The sequence below is a fragment of the Oppia nitens genome, unplaced genomic scaffold (assembly GCF_028296485.1).
Source record: "Oppia nitens isolate AA-2021 unplaced genomic scaffold, nextdenovo-longstitch-racon4-pilon3 scaffold1_pilon_pilon_pilon, whole genome shotgun sequence".
NCBI lineage: Eukaryota > Metazoa > Arthropoda > Arachnida > Sarcoptiformes > Oppiidae > Oppia > Oppia nitens.
The window spans coordinates 10,358,521-10,379,313 of record NW_026533199.1 but is presented as its reverse complement, the minus strand read 5'-3'; the positions used below and the strand labels follow the sequence as shown (position 1 = coordinate 10,379,313).

At 26.8% G+C, this 20,793-nt stretch overlaps 6 protein-coding genes across 6 annotated transcripts; 2 read left to right on the top strand and 4 right to left on the bottom strand.

Annotated features, from left to right (window-relative positions):
- Positions 1-445: 445 nt before the first annotated feature.
- Positions 446-4,940, bottom strand: LOC128951345 (uncharacterized). Its single transcript, XM_054296593.1, has 6 exons — positions 4,395-4,940; positions 3,648-4,332; positions 3,473-3,553; positions 1,517-2,782; positions 758-1,282; positions 446-450 (listed from the first exon to the last, which is right to left on the bottom strand). Exons 1-6 carry the CDS (start codon positions 4,938-4,940, stop codon positions 446-448), a joined length of 3,108 nt encoding a protein of 1,035 aa, XP_054152568.1.
- Positions 4,941-5,614: 674 nt separating this feature from the next.
- On the top strand, positions 5,615-8,786 carry LOC128951344 (serine/threonine-protein phosphatase CPPED1-like). The gene is made up of 5 exons (XM_054296592.1): positions 5,615-5,631; positions 7,496-7,569; positions 7,721-8,017; positions 8,107-8,393; positions 8,460-8,786. Exons 1-5 carry the CDS (start codon positions 5,615-5,617, stop codon positions 8,784-8,786), a joined length of 1,002 nt encoding a protein of 333 aa, XP_054152567.1.
- An 889-nt stretch (positions 8,787-9,675) lies between these two features.
- Positions 9,676-11,123, top strand: LOC128952302 (serine/threonine-protein phosphatase CPPED1-like). Its single transcript, XM_054297667.1, has 4 exons — positions 9,676-9,828; positions 10,014-10,310; positions 10,397-10,683; positions 10,757-11,123. Exons 1-4 carry the CDS (start codon positions 9,702-9,704, stop codon positions 11,087-11,089), a joined length of 1,044 nt encoding a protein of 347 aa, XP_054153642.1. The 5' UTR covers positions 9,676-9,701; the 3' UTR covers positions 11,090-11,123.
- A 378-nt stretch (positions 11,124-11,501) lies between these two features.
- On the bottom strand, positions 11,502-12,700 carry LOC128951342 (retinol dehydrogenase 11-like). Its single transcript, XM_054296591.1, has 4 exons — positions 12,509-12,700; positions 12,191-12,443; positions 11,689-12,106; positions 11,502-11,616 (listed from the first exon to the last, which is right to left on the bottom strand). The coding sequence occupies exons 1-4, from the start codon at positions 12,698-12,700 to the stop codon at positions 11,502-11,504; spliced, it is 978 nt and encodes a 325-aa protein (XP_054152566.1).
- A 2,444-nt stretch (positions 12,701-15,144) lies between these two features.
- Positions 15,145-16,572, bottom strand: LOC128951341 (retinol dehydrogenase 13-like). The gene is made up of 4 exons (XM_054296590.1): positions 16,393-16,572; positions 16,073-16,325; positions 15,461-15,857; positions 15,145-15,259 (listed from the first exon to the last, which is right to left on the bottom strand). Exons 1-4 carry the CDS (start codon positions 16,570-16,572, stop codon positions 15,145-15,147), a joined length of 945 nt encoding a protein of 314 aa, XP_054152565.1.
- Positions 16,573-18,222: 1,650 nt separating this feature from the next.
- On the bottom strand, positions 18,223-20,677 carry LOC128951340 (retinol dehydrogenase 11-like). The gene is made up of 4 exons (XM_054296589.1): positions 20,486-20,677; positions 20,156-20,408; positions 19,322-19,718; positions 18,223-18,337 (listed from the first exon to the last, which is right to left on the bottom strand). Exons 1-4 carry the CDS (start codon positions 20,675-20,677, stop codon positions 18,223-18,225), a joined length of 957 nt encoding a protein of 318 aa, XP_054152564.1.
- Between the last annotated feature and the right edge of the window lie 116 nt (positions 20,678-20,793).

The following is a 20,793-nucleotide window of genomic DNA, read 5'->3' as shown; positions in this document are numbered from 1 at the left end:
GTTAAGCGCCATAACCTTCACACACAGTATTAATACTACTGTACGGTATTTATTGATATTTATATACAGTATATAAAAGTACAGTATGTGTAATAATTGTGTATAATATAAATTGCATACAACTTTATCACAAATTCATGTACCGGTATATCAAGTCTCTTATAAAAATAATGTATTAATGTGTGTTTGTGTGTGACATCTATCAATTTACTTGAAAACTTTACTTAGAATATTCCTTCCCAACAAAACTACTAGAAAAATATTTATACATTTATTTTTTTGCACATTTGTCACGCAAATTATTTATTAAATAGTTTTTTTTGTTATTTATTTATTTTATTTATAATAAAAATAAACATTTTTTTTGTTATACACTGTTAGCTAACAGTACTGTATAAATAGTGTCCTTAAAATAAATATTAAATATTAATAGTTTGCAATAGTTTTATACTGTTTAGAGAATACAAAATTATTTATAATTTTAATTAAATGAATTAATAGATTTAATATTAATATCATATATAATTGTAATTTAGGTGTAAAACACAATTTTTTAAAAATATAAAAATGATATAAAATAATTTATTGACATTTATAGCAAAATAAATATATTGAATATAATAACAATAACAATAATATAATAATAATAATTAAATATAATAATGATTAATTTTCATTGAATTATTAGTTGTTAATTTAATTGTATCAATAGTAGCATATTTTGTATACTTATTGACTATTTTACTAGCACAATTACTTCTACCTAACTGATAGATGAGCATGGTCAATGTTAGACAATGAAATAGGACAACCAATACAACAATATGGACAATGTTTGGCCAAAAGTTTTCGTCGGTAGTGTCAAACATCATCATAACTATTGATAGTTTGGTGCTGTCATCACTTGTCGAGCACCGGCCCCAGCCGTATATCATAATAACAATACATTCAAACGCATACTTTATAAAACTTACCTGGGCCAAATATTGGATCATATAGTGTAGATCATTGGGCGATGAATTGAAAAATACTGTATTAATCATCAATAGATGCAATACAACTATTAGGCTGATCCTCAAGTTTAGTCGGCATAGTATACACGATATTTTGGTCAAACATTGGGTACATATTATACAAAGCATATAAGTGGTATAGTAGGTGGCATACGAGTGCCAAGTTTGATAAAAATTAATTATATATACATAGATGGCCAATGATATGGTAAATGGTAACAGTTCCACTAAAGTACTAGACCAGTAGTAGACACCGGTGCTATACCAACCTATTTAGTTAAATGAAATATTTATAATTAAACGTATTATAAATAAATGAAATTAATAATTTTATAAAATTATATACAGAATATTGTTTTTTTAATCTATTGTTATTTTTCAATAACTATAAAATTATAAAATATTATTCTGATTTTTAAATTATAATTTTAATAAATATTACTAAACTATAAGTAAATATTTATTTATTAAAAATTATTTATAAATAGTTTAAAATTAATTACCATTTGAATGTTCCGAAATAATCAATTGAATTTCATCACAAAATTTTCTAGCTGTTAGTATAACAATAGCCAAAGTGATAATCAATATTAGCAAAATATTTAATATTAAATTTTGTTTGATAAACCGTTCAAATTGTATCAGATCAGTGTCACTATGATTGCATCCCATGCCGGCCAACGATATCAAATCCATACAACCGTCCGTTTTAAATATATCCCAATTGTATAGAAATATTATTAGTAATGCTATCGGATGTATAAATGTTATGCACAATAGATTTAGCAAACAGTTTGCATAATAATTACATAACATCATACGTTTCATTAGTGTTAGTAAATCTTTTAGGAAAAAACGTTTTGTCGGTAATATATTTGTCCGGTCATAAGGTTTCATATTTTCAGTGATTATACGATCGTATAGTAAGCTTTCTAGTGATCTATTATATGCCGATAACTTTTGTACTAATTTATTATGATTTCCGTCCGAAGCGATTCTCAACAGTACTTCAATCGGCACTTCAGTGTCGTCATTGAAATGAATGTTTGTATCAATCATTGTTTGTTTCAATTGTTGTGGACTTCCCTCGTATATAGCGTGTCCTCCTTTGGCTAAGACATAGATGTTGTCAAATATATTGAATAACTCGTTGTTTGGCTGATGTATGCTAACAACGATTGTCATGTGATGATAGCGTGACAGTGATTTCAGACATTGTATGATATTAATCGCTGCATTACTGTCCAAACCAGAGGTCGGCTCATCAATAAGCAAAAGATTGGGTTTTATTCGTGAAGTCAGTTCACTGGCTATTACTATGCGTTTGCGTTCACCACTACTACAAGTGTCAACACAATTATCTACAATATCACTGATAAGCAGTTCCGACATTAGATCGTCGACTATTTTGTTGTGATCTAATTGTCCAAAAATTTGTGAGTTTTTCAATTTTGATGCATACAGTAGTGTCTGTTTAACTGTTAATCCTTTCAATAGATGTTCACTAATATTTTGTGCAATAAAACACGTTTTACTAGAATATGTACTAAATCTTGTATATATCATACTGTCAGCCGACAGTTGATAACCATATTTAGCATTCAAACACTTCAATAGTGTTGTCTTCCCGGAACCCGACGGTCCCATCAATGCGTTCAACGATTGACTGACAAAACTGCCACTAATATCGTCTAATATTTTAATATCTTTGGATTCTCTCATAAATTGATTTAACTTAAAATTTAATGTTATATTCATCCATGCAATTGCTATATGTTTATTATTATTATAACAAATTATATTTTCACTTTCATTATTATTGTTATCATTTGTATTTTCAATGTTGTTATTATTATAATAATTTAGTTCATACCTATCCATAGATTTACTTGATTTTTGACAAATTTTCAAATTACAACTATTGATAAACTTTATAATTATATTGCAAAACATGCCTAATATATGTCTTAATTTTGATGTTTGATTAAATTTCAAGTAATATACTGCAAAAACTATGATAATAATAGTTATATAATATATATTAGCAATTTTGACAAATTCCCAAAACATTATTTTATCATCTATTAAATCGAAATCATGCAAAACATATGATTTTATTGGATCGGAGACTATAGGTGATGGTTGACATCGATCCATACCATAGATAATAATTAGTAGGGAATTAAAAACTATTTTTAAATATGAAAAATCGCTGAATTGTCTAAACATCGGTGTCATTTCGGACAGTCGTATTGAATAGTTTTCATAGATTTTCATTGAAAACATCATAATCAACATAACTATAAAGCAAATAAGTTTAGATTTGTGAAATAGTGTGCCGACAAATGTAGCCAACAATTGATTGCACAACATTGTCATTGTTATCATATAGACTAACCATCCGATACGTGATAAATCTATTACAAGTAATGGTTGGTATGTGCATACCAGTGCCATACTTAGTATCAACGAGTATAGTATTGTTATGATTGTGTCGACAATGAATTTCGATATAAACATTACGCCCAAACTATACCAAACTAATTATAACAAAATATTTATTATATTTTTAGATAAAATTAATTTTTTTGTGGATAGATTTATAGATGGGTATGGGTATAGGGGTGTACTTACTATTTCTATATTCACTCAGGGTAATACGTATATCATCGGCAAATTTGTTGACAACAATCAGGGCGTGTATAGTATAGGCAAAATAATAAATAGCCGCTATATGGTTGATGCTTATACCCAACAAGTATTTGTCTTTTTCCCATTGAATACAGGTGCCAGTGTAGGACTGATCAAAACAGCCGTCAATCTGTACATGTTTGTCACTAATAATCAATGTACCAAATAATTGAAACAATGTAAACAATATTAATTGTACACTAAGTTGATATCGATGTGCAATAAATGATATTTTCAATGAACGTTGTGTTATATACAAGAGATCTGCCAATTGAAACGGTTTCGGTTTGGTTTGCAAACCGTTTTCTATTTGTTTCAAATTTGATTGATTTATGTTTCGATTATTTAAGATTTTTTCCGTTAGTTTCATAACGTTTAACGATTGGATGCCTTGCGATGAGATCTTAAGCATCACTTCAATGGGAACTTCATTTTTATTGAAATTAATCCCACAATCAGTCAAATAGTGTTTCATTTGTTGTGGACTTCCATCATATATAGTATGTCCTCCTTTAGCCAACACATAGATATTGTCAAACATTTTAAGCAAATCATTGTTTGGCTGATGTATGCTAACAATGATTGCAATGTTATGTGTTTTCGACAAACTTTGCAAACATTTCATTAGCTAATAAATTAATTATTAACCATTATTATTAAAAATTAAAAGTATTATTTTTAAATTTATACCTCAAAAGCTGCATTAGAGTCGAGACCAGTGGTGGGCTCATCCATGAAAAGTAAGTTTGGTTTTTCTATTGATGTCAACTGTAATGCAATGGCTATACGTTGGCGTTGACCTCCACTGCACTTCTCAATTGTCGTATCTTTAATATCATTGATCAACAATTGTGTCATAAGTTGTGTCATATTTTCTTCATGTTTGACGTTTTTATAGTAACTATTGTTAACTTTTGATGAATAACTGAGCGCTTCTCCAACAGTTAGACCATCGATGAGTTTGTCGCTTTGGTCTTGACCTATATATCGCTTAACAATTGATTTAGTTTTACTACAATAAAGTCGAGAGTCATCACTAATTATGAACTGATTGCTTGCATTCAAACATTTAATTAGTGTTGTCTTTCCCGAACCCGAAGCTCCCATCAGTCCAGTGATTGTCCCGAAATTAATTTGACCAAAAAGTTGTCTCAATATCACTTTCGGTGATCCCGTCCATTGTTTACTACAAACAGTTAGATTACTCCAAGCAATTGCAACACTGTTTTTATGCATTTTATGAATTTAAATAAATATTGTACTAATTTAATGATATATACAATAATAATATGTAAATAATAATAAAAGTAGAAAAATGATTAAATTAATTAATTAATTAATTAAAAATATTAAAACAGATGTTTTTAAAAATATCTATGAATTATGTATAAATATACTAAATTTTTGTTTTATTCATTTTATTAGAAACTTTTTTTTAAACAAAACCAACTAATATGTGATTATTAAATAATATTTACAATAAATACTAATAATATTTTTAAATGTATAATCTATATTGAATAATATATATTTGAAGTATTCAAATTAATTTTTATTGCAAAAAAATTATTTGAATTCATTTTTTAATTGACAATAAAAAAAGTGGTAATAAAAATTTTATTACTTATAAATCCATTAATATACTATATTAATCACTTTTTATTTGTTGCAATTTGCAATAATAAAGGACAAATTAGCAATTTAAAAAAATACATTACAAATAAATTTTTATAAATGCATTTTATTACATATGAATTATCAAATAATAAATTACATTATTTAAAAAAAATAAAATAAATTATTTAACAAAAAAAATAATTTATAAAAATAGCTATAAATATATTAATTGTTATAAAGTATTATAGCGGTTGAGATGGATATGAAAGCTTTGAGTGAATAGTTGATAGACAATGATTGTGATACCAAAGTTTGGTAACCAAACGGTGAAAATTTACGGAAACGGAGTCAAACAATATAAACAATTTATTAATTGAAACAAATGTGTAAACGATTGTCAAGTGAAGTGATGGGCGGAAAGGGATGTAAATGTATAGTTAGTTTGTGTGTGTATGTTAATAGTGAGTGTGTGTGTGTGTGTGTGTGTGTGCATTGACCTTGCATATAATTATTTTAATAAATTTTATTACTATAATTAAAAATAAATTTTATACATTGTATTGATTTAATTTTTTAAAAATTATACATTTATATACACTTTTTTTTGCTTAATAGTTGATTTAATAAAATGCTTATTAATATACAATAGTACTTAAAATTAAATGTAAGTTTTGCTTACTTTGTTTGTCACAACTTTGTATCCGCAAACTAGTGGTAAATTTCTGGACAATTGTTTCGATGAGATCGGCTTCAGTTCATCAACAGTGATGATCAACTAAGGGTCAGATCTGACACATAGAGTCAGGCCATCACTGCTGATGAAGTGAAGCCGATCTCATCGAAACAATTGTCCAGAAATTTACCGCTAGTTTGCGTATATAAAGTTGTGACCAACAAAGTAAGCAAAACTTTAATTTAATTTAAAATGAGTTGAAACAAACTACAAAAAAAACTTAATAAATTAATAATAAGTATTACTTATATACTATAAATAATTATGTAAATAAATTTTATTTGAAAACATTGTCACTATTTAATAATTAAATTTTTATAAAAAAAATATATTCATAATTTTATTAACTTAATAAATAAAAAATATGTATAAATATTACTGTACAACATATACGTATACTGTATACTGTATAACATTAAATGTATAACTATTGATACAGTATTATCACTGATAAGTTTAATATATAAAACTTTTAAACCAAAAAATCGGATACAATAACTTGACTTTTATTAAAATTTATTTGATTATATTTGTAAATATACATAACTAATATTACTATACTTTATTAATGGCTTAATATTTTTATTATTTTAATAATAAGTAATATTATTTTTATAAAATTTCAGATAACGACATTACTTTATTGTATTGTATCAATAAATATTATCTTAACTAATAATATTACTATGATATCAATTTAAAGGTGCTAAAAAACTAGTTTTAAGTTACTATAGAAGTTAGTAAAAAAATTGACAAATAGTTACTTAAAAGTTATTTATTTTCAAACAATTTTTAAAAACTTTTCTTCATAATAATACATACTTTAATTTTTCGATCTAATATTTTATTAAATAAATTTGTTTTAATTTACTATTAATGCAGCAACTGTACCAAAAAATAATTTTTTAACGACAAATAATATAACGTTAAATATATTTGTAGTTAGTATTTCTTTTAAATATGATTTATTTCTCTTTATTTTTTACATAATTGTTTACTAATTTTATTTATTTTTATTTTTCCTTTATATCACTTAAATTATGTTAAATTATAGGATTTTAGTCAAAAATTAATCAAAAGTTAACTAAAAGTTATTTATAGGCAATGTAAAATTTTGTATAATTTTGTATTTTTATATGATATACTCATATATTAACTCATATGAGCTCATTCACCGATATCAGTAAAAATAGTTATATATCTTCAAATGGACACCCTAATTATTATTATACTTTTTTTGTTATTAATATTACAGTATTTAGCAGAAATATCTTAGCAGAAATTAGTTTATTTTACTATTGCTATATTTATTTCAAAAAATAAAAGCACGTTTATTATATAAATATTATATTTATTTATTTATCATAAAAATATAAATTATAATCAAAATGTTTTTGAGATTTAAATTATTGATAATAATTTTAATTAATTTTACTATAAGTTCAATAAATAGTGAATCAAACGATGCTATTTTCAAACGAGCCGTCAATCGCACATACATTGGCTTTGAAAAGGGTTTGTATTGTAAAATCTAAAAAATATTTTTTTTATAATAAAAAACAAAAATTATTTAAACATGTTTTAAGATGAAAAACAAACATTTAAATTAATAAATATAAATTAAAAATATTTTTTTTAAATCAAAAATTTATTATAATAATGATAGAGAAAAATAGGGAATGGCGTCAATCGTATCACTTTATTCAGGGGGCGGACACCCAGTTTGGTATGATTGAGACATATTTGAAACACAAAACCGACGGAAAATGGGATGAAGAGATACAATTGACTGAAGAAGCTATTCGTCAGTGGAATTCAATGAAACCTAAACCCAAATTTGTGGTCATTTGTGGCGATCTGGTCGACGACTTTCCCGGTCATGAGCCTCGAAGACAGCGACAGTTAGACGACTTTATGCATGCGTTTGAAAAGTTGAACAGAGATATACCGTTAGTGTTGTTGGGTAAGTATAAGTATAATAATAATAATAGCATATAATATAAATTGGGTATTAAAATATTTTTATAACATATTTTTCTACTTTAATAATAGGCGGTAATCATGACTTCTTGAATACGCCGACACACGAGTCGATTGCCGCCTACAAGACTAACTTCGGTGACGACTATTTTACTTTTTGGGTGGACGGCTGTATGTTTATTGTAATCAATGTCCAGTACTATAAAGATCATCAATTAGTTGAAGACTTGTACGCCGAACACGACCAGTGGCTGACCAAACAGTTAGCCGAAGCAAAGGCCGGCAATTATAAGCACGTAATTGTCTTTCAACATATACCGTGGTTTTTGCACAATATTGACGAACCTTTAGCTGAAAATGTAGGTCACTTGTTGTTGTTATTATTATTAGATTAGTAATTAAAATCTTGATTTAACAAAAAATAGTTTGAGATAACTGTGCGAAAGCGTATGATCCAAAAGTTTGTCGACTCCGGTATTCGGGCTATATTTGCCGGCCATTATCACCGTAACGCCGGCGGTCGCTATAAAGAACTAGAACTAGTGGTGACGTCGGCTATTGGCGCACAATCGCCGACCGGACGCAATGCCAACAGCGGCTATCGGGTGGTGACTGTCAACGAGTTTAATATCAGTCACGAGTATATAGATATCTATAAGAGTGACACAAAATCAGTGTTTGAATTCAATTTGTTTTGTTTGATGACATTGATTGTCATTGCATTCATCATTCAAAAGTTTATTATGATTTAGATATTATTATTGTAATTAATGGTATTTATTAAGAGAAAGACATTACGATAAATGTGATAATTGTTATTATATATAAAAAAAATTATTATCTAATTTTTTGCTTTATTTTTTAAATTTACTACGTTTCATGTAAATTATAGTTATATTTATCATGCTAAAATGTACAGTATTTATAATTGATTAAATTATTATTTTTAAAAAAAATCATATGTCTATGTTTTATTATAAAACTTTTATTTAATTCAAACACTTAAAAAAGTTTTTAATAATAAAAATAATAGGTTGCATACTAATATATAAATATAAAATGTATTAAAAAAATAAAAAGTATTAAATAAAAAATTTAAAAATATATTATATTTTAAAATGATCCGTAAGTCGTACTAAGTCGACACTGAGATCTCAGAGTTGGGTTTGTGTTGGCACAGGTAATATCAACTACTTTCCCCTACAATTATTGTAATTTTAATATAATAAACTTAAAAAACAAATATACAGTAAATGTATAACTATTAATAATATTTTCACTGATAAGTCCAATATATCAAACTTTTAAACCAAAATTAACTTGACTTTTATCTAAAATTCAATTGATTATAATACTGTATTAAATATACATACAGTATATGCTGTATATAACTTATACTACTTGAATAATTACTGTACTAAAGTTATGGCTAAATATTGTAATAAAATTTAATAATAATAAGTAATGTTATCGTAAAATTTAAGATAACTAAAATATTAAATTGTAAATATTATTGACATTTTAATTAATATCATTAATTATACTTTTTGCTACTAATATTACAGTATCTAGTATAATTATTTTTTTTGTTTGTTTAATAAAAATAAAACACATTTAGTATAATAAATAAATAATATATTTAAATAGTTATAATAATAGTAAACAAAATGCTTTTAAAATTGATATTATTGATCACAATTTACATTAATTTTACTATTAGTGCAATAAATGGTGAATCAAATGATACTATTTTCAAACGAGCCGTTAATCGCACATACATTGGCTTTGAAAAAGGTTTGTATTAATTAACAAAAAATATACTGTAATATAAATATATCACTATTGAAAAAAGTGATTTTGTTTTAAATAATAATTTTTAAAAACATATTTTTATAGAAAAACAAACAAACATTTAGAATGAAAAATATTTTTAGAAAATCTATAAAATTGACTTTTATATGAAATAATAATAATTATAGAGAAGAACCGGGAATGGCGTCAATCGTATCATTTCATTCAGGGGGCGGACACCCAGTTTGGTATGATTGAGACATTTTTGAAAAACAAAACCGACGGCAAATGGGATGAAGAGATACAATTGACCGAAGAAGCTATCCGTCAGTGGAATTCAATGAAACCAAAACCCAAATTTGTGGTCATTTGTGGCGATCTGGTCGACGACTTTCCCGGTCATGAGCCTCGAAGACAGCAACAGTTAGACGACTTTAAGCGTGCTTTTGAAAAGCTGGACAGAGATATACCGTTAGTGTTGTTGGGTAAGTATAATAATAATAATAATAGCATATAATATAAATTGGGTATTAAATAAATTTTATAACATATTTTTTGACTTTAATATTAGGCGGTAATCATGACTTCTTGAATACGCCAACACACGAGTCGATTGCTGCCTACAAGACTAACTTCGGTGACGACTATTTTACATTTTGGGTGGACGGCTGTATGTTTATTGTAATCAATGTCCAGTACTATAAAGATCATCAATTAGTTGAAGACTTGTACGCCGAACACGACCAGTGGCTGACCAAACAGTTAGCCGAAGCAAAGGCCGGCAATTATAAACACGTAATTGTCTTTCAACATATACCGTGGTTTTTGAACAATATTGACGAACCGTTAGATGAAATGGTAGTTTACGTTGTTGTTGGACTTGAGTTTATTATTATAAAAATTGTTTTTTTTCAAAAAAACCAAAAACTAGTTTAACATTGAGATAACTGTGCGAAAGAAAATGATCCAAAAGTTTGTTGATGCCGGCGTTCGGGCCATATTTGCCGGCCATTATCATCGTAATGCCGGCGGACGCTATGAAGACCTGGAATTAGTGGTGACGTCGGCTATCGGCGCCCAATCGCCGACCGGACGCAATGCCAACAGCGGCTATCGGGTGGTGACTGTCAATGAGTCTGATGTCAGTCACGAGTATATAGATATCTATAAGAGTGACACAAAATCAATGTTTGAATTTAATTTGTTTCGTTTGCTGACATTGATTGTCATCGCTTTCATTATTAAGAAGTTAGTTATGAATTAGTTTATATTTGTGTTAAATATTAGTTTCTTTAATTGTGACAATTGATAGGTTTAAAAAAATATAATTATTACCTAACTTTTGCTCTAATATTTAAATGCTAAATTTTTAATAAAATATTTTTAAAAACATACTGAATATGATTTATATAAAACAAATTACAAATTTTTTAAAAATCATATAGTTTACTTAATTAAATAATTTTATATTTAATATGCTATAGTTACAATATTTTAAATTGAATAATAAATCATTACCAAAAATATCGCATATTTTTAGTTATTTATTATATTTATCAAATTATTACATTTAACAAAGTATTTAATTTAAACAATTAAAAAATATTTTAAATAATATTAACCATAAAAATATATGTATACAGTATATATATAAAATTTATTAAAAATAAAATCCTTTATATTTCTAAATGCTTCTCGAGTCCGACTAAGTCGACACTGAGATCCCAAAGTTTACGGGCCGTGTGGTCATCGGTAGCCGTAGAGACCATACTTGTGACGCGACGACAATTACTACACAACAAAATAAATATAATAACGTATTAAATAACTTAATTAACAAATAATATAAATAATTTTTCTTACTTATAGTAAAAACCACTTTCATTGTCCAATTGTTCATCTAATGAACAATAAAGTGTTGTCTGAGAGCCCATACATGGTTTCATGAAAAAGTATCGCTGAATAAATTTTCCAACCGATCCCTTTGACATATCTGAATGTCGGGCCAGATCTGTTTGTATGGCACCGGGATTTAGACTGTAGACGTTTACATTGTTAACGTTGGTCGATGTCAAACGTCGGGCCAGTTCACGGGTGAACAACACATTGGCCAACTTACTCTGGCCATAGGCTATCATAGGACTGTAGGCACCGTTACGTAACATAATGTTATTAAGATTAATGTCACCCAATTGATGGCCACAGGACGACACGTTTACTATACGGGCGTTTGACGATCTCTTAATTAATGGCAACAAATGCATTGTTAACAGGAAATGACCTAAAATTATACATAAAAATTAATAAAAATTTTAAGGACAGTAATGAGTACAGCAAAGTGTTGGACATAGATTTGTATGAATACCCAAATGATTTGTTCCGAACTGCATCTCAAAGCCATCCTCTGTCTGCCACTCAGGACAGGCCATAACACCGGCGTTATTGATCAGTATATCGATTGTCGATTCAAGTGATGACAATTCTTTGGCAAACATGCGAACCGATTTAAGAGAAGACAAGTCTAATCGTAGCACATGTATGTCTGCTCCGGGATTTAGTGCTTTGATTTGGGCGACAGCTGTCTCAGCTTTTTTCACGTCTCGACAACCAATGTATACCTTTTTTTATTGAAAAAAAAATGTTTTTTATTTTATGAAACACAAAAAACATAATTATTAAATACCTTTGCCTTCCTTAGTGTCATTTGAAATGCTGTCTCTTTGCCGATACCGGTGTTGGCACCGGTAATCACAACTACTTTACCCGGTAATTGTCTCTTACTTTTGGCAATTCGGCGAAAACCAAAAAAATTACTTAAAAACTCATAAAATGTTAATCGTATCATACGATAGACAAATAGTATAGGATTAAGCATTTTTTACAAATATAATATAAATTGTTAACTTATTTATAATTAAAATTTTTTATATTAAAATCTAACAAATAATAATAATAATAAATATTATTAAATAATGTCTAAGTTATATAAATATTTCAATAAAACATTAGTATAAATAATAAAATTTCTAGTATTAGTAGACAATTTATACTAGCAATCTTAACTTTTATTTATTTAATTCAATTGTAAATTTCAATTCAAACATATATACACTATGTATTATATATATGCTGATAATATAACCTTGGTAATTAAGTATTTCTAGAAACAATTCAAGGATAACAGGGAGCATTAGTACTACATTAATGTATATACAGTATATTATGAGTTGTTTTTATTGCAATCAAATTACCGGTAGTGTTTCAATAGTTTAATTTTAGTGCATATTATTATTATTATTATATGTTTATTATCGATAAATATCTGTGTGTTTGAACTTTTCAAAAATAAAAAATATTTAGAATTCATTGAATTTTTAAAATTTTTAAAAAGATTCCTTAAATCAGTGGCGATGATTGCGGTGATAATATTAATTACAATTACTTGATTAACAATATGTTAGATTTAAAAGTGATAAAGTTATAGACAATTTTTTATTTGTTGTATGTTGAATATCATTATTTAAAAAATTTAAACATTCAACTGTAAATTATCTGACAAATCATACAATTAATTATTTTTTTTAAAAAAATGATCAACTACAATTTTATTCAGTTTAAAATTATCTAAAACTATTATATCCAATGTATTGTTGACCACATAATTGTAATGAATATCATTGCCGCCGCTGTTTAAGAGATATCTCAAAAATTTTAGTAAAAAAATAATACCAAATCAAAAATATTTTTATTATGGTATTTATTTTATTAAATTAAATTTAAAATAAAATATATTGCAGTTATATTTGTGATAAACGTTATTTTTGTAGTAAAACTTTATTATAAATAAACTTACCGTATTATAAATTATATTACATGTATTGTATATTACATTAATATATTAATAAATGTTTTAATTAATTATTAAAATTACAAAAATTCAGATCATTAGAGAATAAATTAACGATCAATATATTATAATAAATTTGTACTTATTTTTATGTAAAAATTTATTTAAATACTTAATTAGAAAAAAATGCATTATTATAATTTACACAAGAATTTACTATATATTGATTTAATAATAATAATAAAATATTTAATAAAATCGTAAATTATAAGTTTAAAAAAACACTTACCGTAAAATCGTGTTTTTATTCCCATAAGGAATTAAAAAAAAATGAAAAAAAAAAATTTTAATATGGGAAAAAACTCGTATTTTTTACCACCCCTGGTAAATTAAACGAGTCTATAGGGAAAAGCAAAATTGGGGGAATAGGGAGCTGTAATGACAGGTATTACCGGTAACTAATATTCAATAAAAACTATTCATTTATATTTTATTTAAAAATAACTATCGGTAGAGTAAATAATCGGTAATCTGGTTGTTGACTATTGAGAACTGGTACCTGTGTTGTCGGGCAATACATTTGTGTCAAATATCGGTAATCTGATTGATGGCCATAGAGAACTGGTACCTGTGTTGTCGGGCAAGACATTTGTGTCAAATTATGGTCATTACGTTGAGCGCTGTTGATCACTGGTACCGGTGTTGTCTGATGACATTTGTGTCAGATATCGGTAATCTGATTGATGGCCATTGATTAGTGGTACCGGTGTTGACTGATCAAACATTGGATTCAAATATCGGTAATCTGTTTGTATGTCATTGATCACTGATATCGGTGTTGTCTGAGCAGACATTGGTGTCAAACATCGGTCATCAGGTTCAGCGCTATTGATCACTGGTACCGATTGTGGTTAATAGCCGCCGATTTGTGGCCATTAATTACAAACAATTATCGGTAATTATATGTTTGATAGTTATTAAACGGTTTTTACGGGTATATAAATTAAAAACTTTTTAAAAATAAATGATATATTGATTTGTATTAAAAACACGTTTTTTAAAACATTTATAAAATAATTTACAGTTTTTTTTATTACCGTTAGTTATATTAATATAAAAACATATACAGTTAAAATCATAAATCGGTCAATAGATGGCATATTAATAGGATTGAATCTTTTTGAGACATCCAAATATAAGGGGTGGGAAATTTTAAAATGTATTAAAATCAGGGGGTGGGAAATTATTTTTAAAAGTTAAAAAACTATTTTTTCATATTGTTAAAAACTCGCATTATTTCCCATGACTCAGACATTTCCATATGGGAATAAAAACACAACTTAACGATAATTTAATGAATCAAATGACTGTTTATTTTAAAAATTATAAATGTTATTAAAAGTTATTATTGATTAAATAAATTTATAAACAAAAAAAATATATTATTATGAAATTCAACTAATTATAAATAATTAAATTTTTAAATGTTTGTCGATATCAACCAAATCGCAAGTAATGTCCCATAATTTGTTTGCCGTCAAATCATCGGTCGCCTCTTTGACCATTTTGTCCACACGTTTGCAATTACTGTTTATATGAAAAAAAATTATAAATTAAACTATAATTCATTATGTAATCATTTAATAAAAAGTTTTAATCCACATAATGTTGTACTAGTATCCTATATTCAATAATATTTTTTTTTGTGAAATTATGAATAAATAAAATATAGTTTTAATACTAAATAATATATTTTTTTGCATTTTAACTATTAATACGATAACTTACTCGTAATAAAAACCCGATTCCTTGTCCAACGACTCATCCAATGAACAGTAGAGTGTGGTCTGAGATCCCAATTCAGGCGTAATAAACAACGAGTCCATCATTTTTGTTGCACTACTGTGTCGCTGGAGTTCCGTTTTGACGGCACCGGGATTCAGGACATAACAGTTTACAGTACTTTTGGGTCCCAATCGACGGGCCATTTCTCGTGTGGCCAACACTACTGCCAGTTTACTTTGACCGTAGGCACGGGTAGGATTGTAGGCACCGTTAACTAGATTAAGGTTGTCAAACTTGATACGGCCTACAGCGTGCATACTGGACGACACATTAACAATACGTGCGACTCCTGATGATTGTTTAAGTTGGGGCAATAGTAACATGTTTAGTAGAAACGGACCTAATATTTATATACATAAATTAATTAAAAAATATATAAATAGATTAATTTTTTAATAATTTGCTAATTATTTTTAAAAGATAATGTTTTAAAATATAGGTAGAAAAAATTATTATAACAATTAATTATTAATAAATAGAAAATCAATTCTAAATGTTAGTAAGTTTATGTAATTGAAAAATAAATAAAAAATAAAAATATAATGAAATAAATACCCAAATAATTAGTGCCGAACTGCATCTCAAAGCCATCCTTTGTCTTCCATTCAGGACAGGCCATAATACCGGCGTTATTGATCAATATGTCGATCACTGACTCCCTTTCCTTTAGTTCACTAGCAAACTGTCGGACAGACTTCAATGACGCCAAATCCAGTTTAAGTGCTACTATGTCTGCGCCGGGATTAGCCGTTTTGATATCATTGATAGCCGACTCAGCTTTCTCTATATTACGACAACCCATGTATATCTAGTAGAGAGTCGTAATAATTGATATGATTTTTTTTAAATAAAATATTTTTTTTTGTATGACAAACCTTTGGACCGCGTTTCGAGAGAAGTAAAGCCGTTTCTTTTCCGATACCAGTGTTGGCGCCGGTAATCACAACTACCTTACCGTCTAAACGGCGGTCACTTTTGCATTTTCGTCTCATATTCAATGTATTGGTTCCGATATCATAGGTTGCTATACTAATAAGTCTATTGACGTTAACCATTGTTTCGCACATATTTTTATGATATATCTGATACAATACAAAACTATTTTAAGTCCAAAATTAATTATTATTATTATTGATGAAAACTTTTATTAAATTAATTGAAAAAATTTATTATAATTCAATCCATTTATATACTTGTTTGCAATCATAGTTGTAACCTTGAGTTTTGGTGCATATGTACACAAATTATATCTGTATATACAGTACATATTAATATACTGTACAATAATAAATTTATTAATTAATGAAAAATATTATTGTATATTAATATATACTGTATATATTGGGTGCATCAGCACTTTTATTATTTTTAAATTTTAATTAAATTCAACAAAATATTCAATATACTATATTGTATTAAATGTATGCAAAAAATATTATATACACTAATATCTACAGAATAAACGGAAAAAACATATGCTATTTTATTAGAGATATATTAATCAAATTATTTAGTTATAATTATATAAATATATAATTTTAATATATTTCTAATTTATTTTAGTAATTCTTTCTTGAATACAATCAGCAAATAAATATATAAATAATAGTAATTTTAATATATTTTTATAATACTTTAAAAATACATTTAATTTTGTAGAATTAAGTAATTAATAAATTTATATAAACAAATTTTTATAATTTTAGTTATATTAATATACAATATCTTATATTTACTGGTTATAGTAAATTACAGATTACAAGTAGTTTTATTTAAATGTAAATTAAATAACAATTAAATATAAATTTTTAGATTCTGTACGACTCTTCTATGTCTACGAGATCGCAGCTTAACTCCCATAACATTTTTGCGTCGTCCATATTATCTGCATGTTTGACCCAACTGTCCTTTCGTTTGACAATATATATCTGAGTGTTGGACAGTCAGATAATCAATAAGTTTATGTCAATTTAAGAAATAAGATAACAATTATTTTAGTTCATACTTTAGCTCCTCGTTTTGATAGCTGTAACGCCGATCACAACCTTACCGTCCAAACGGCGTTTACTTTTACATTTACGCCGCATATTCAGAGTATTGGTGCCAAACTCGTGAATAATAATACCGATCATTGTTTTTGCATATTCCGCTATTTCACACATTTTATTGTCTCACTTTTTAGTAGTATTCATATTTCATACAAAAATATTTTAACAATAAAAATAATGCTATTTAACCATCACTTAATATTACAATAACAATTTTATAGCTATTTATAATTGCTTTTATAGTTATTATATTATAATTTTTTAATTTTATTTTTTTAATAACTAATATTTTGATTATATACATGTATTTATATAAAATATATTTGAATAACATTCTGTTAATAAATTACTTTACAGTACTTTACAGTAAATTACTTTATAATAACATAACCTCATTAGTATCATAATTTACCGGTGATATATTAAAGTTACTATGACAATAATTTTACATATAAAATAATTATTGTCAATAATCATAAACATACAATTAAATGCAATAATAATTTTTAAAAATACAATTAATTTTGTATAATAAAATAAATAATGAATATGTAAACTAAATCTTACAATTTTAGATATACAGTATTAATAATATACATTTTGTATATATAATAGATAACAAATTACAAGTTTTTAAATATTAATTAAATGTAATTTTTAGATTCTGTACGACTCTTCTATGTCTACGAGATCGCAGCTTAACTCCCATAACATTTTTGCGTCGTCCATATTATCTGCATGTTTGACCCAACTGTCCTCTCGTTTGCAATTACTATAATATTTTATAAAAAATCAAGTGTTAGATATAAATAAGATTATTTTGTTTAAAATAAGTAAATAAATAAATTATTAATTTATTAAGTTTTTTGTAGTTGTCGACACTCATTATTATATTAATGTAAGTTTTGCTTACTTTGTTGATCACAACTTTGTATCCGCAAACTAGCGGTAAATTTCTGGACAATTGTTTCGAGGAGATCGGCTCCTCTTCATCAGCAGTGATGGTCAACTGAGGGTCAGACCTGACACTTACAGTTGCCTTAATAGCCATAAGTGAAGTCAGGGTTAGGGAGAGATATGTGATAATTGGTATCATATGTGATGTTAGGGTTTGTGTTACAAGTGTTTAAATGTTTTAAATTTATTTATTTACAATTATAACATAAAATTCACATAATATACAACTTGCCAACAGATCTTCTAACAATCATAAAATTAATTTTGAAAACCCAAAAATTATATATACTGAAAATAACTATAAATCTAGATTATTTTTGGAAAGTTGGAAAATAGAGACAGAAAAAATAAACAATAATATGTTAATAAATGATCAACAAAATTCAAAAACATGTATTCCAGACACATATCTGTCATTAATTAATAATAATTGTAATGCCAATGATCAGCCCTAATATAGGGCTGTTCTGTTGGCAAGTTGTATATTATGTGAATTTTATGTTATAATTGTAAATAAATAAATTTAAAACATTTAAACACTTGTAACACAAACCCTAACATCACATATGATACCAATTATCACATATCTCTCCCTAACCCTGACTTCACTTATGGCTATTAAGGCAACTGTAAGTGTCAGGTCTGACCCTCAGTTGACCATCACTGCTGATGAAGAGGAGCCGATCTCCTCGAAACAATTGTCCAGAAATTTACCGCTAGTTTGCGGATACAAAGTTGTGATCAACAAAGTAAGCAAAACTTACATTAATATAAATAAATAAAGTTATAAATAATATACTCGTAATAAAATCCCGATTCGTTATCCAGACTTTCCTCGAGAGTACAGTACAGTGTTGTCTGACATCCCATTTCTGGCGTCAAAAACAACATATTTCTCATAATATCGTTACTGAAGGCATACTTTTGGAGTTCAGTCTTGACAGCACCGGGATGTAAGGCATAACACGTGACAGTACTTCCCTCACCGAGACGTCGGGCCATTTCTCGTGTGGCCAATACCTGAGCCAACTTACTTTGGCCGTATGCATCAGCTGGATCATAAGCACCGTTAGCCAGCATTATATTATCGAAATGAATTTTGCCCACTTTGTGATAGGCAGATGATACATTAACAACACGTGCACGTGTTGATTGACGTATATGCGGTAATAACAATAGAGTCAATAAAAATGGCCCTGAGTGTATGATAGATAAAATATATTTAAATAATTATTAATTTTATATTTTTATATTTTAAGTAAAATGGTTTTATATTATTTATAAAAAACAACTGAATTTATTGTATTAATACTTATGATAATAGTTATTAACTGTATTTTTATATTTATTTTTTTAATAATTAAGTTATTTTAATAGAGGTAAATAATACATATATATTAAAGTAAATTAATATATAAATATATATATATTTAATTAAATTAAATTTTTATGGTAATCAATTTAATATTATATTAAATTTATATCAAAAATCTTAAATGTAAATATTTAAAAAAAGTTATTATTTACTAAATATTTTTTTACTGTATATCTGTGCTTTAAAGACATAGTATTTTTTAATCAAAATTATCAAAAATATTATGTTTTATCTAAAGATAAAAAATAAGATATTTACCCAAATAATTGCTACCAAATTGCATCTCAAAACCGTCGGTAGTTTTAGACTCCGGACACATCATAATACCCGCATTATTGATCAATATATCGATTACGGGCTCTCTTTCTTTCAAATCGCAAGCAAATTGTCTGATAGACTTCAAAGACGCCAAATCTAGTTTCAATGCTATTATGTCTGCGCTCGGGTTTACCGTTTTGATGTCATTGATTGCCAACTGAGCCTTATCTAGACTACGACATCCAATATATATCTGAGTGTTGGACAGTCAGATAATCAATAAGTTTATGTAAATTTAAGATATAAGATAACAATTATTTTAGTTCATACTTTAGCTCCTCGTTTTGATAGCTGTAATGTTGTTTCTTTGCCAATACCCGAGTTGGCACCAGTAATGATCACAACCTTACCGTCCAAACGGCGTTTACTTTTACATTTACGCCGCATATTCAGAGTATTGGTGCCAAACTCGTGAATAGTCATACCGATCATTGTTTTTGCATTTTCCGCTATTTCACACATTTTATTGTCGCACTTTTTAGTAGTATTCATATTTCATACAAATATATTTTTTTGTTAAAATTTTTAAAGTTATATTATTTTAACAATTAAAATAATGCTATTTGACTATCACTTAA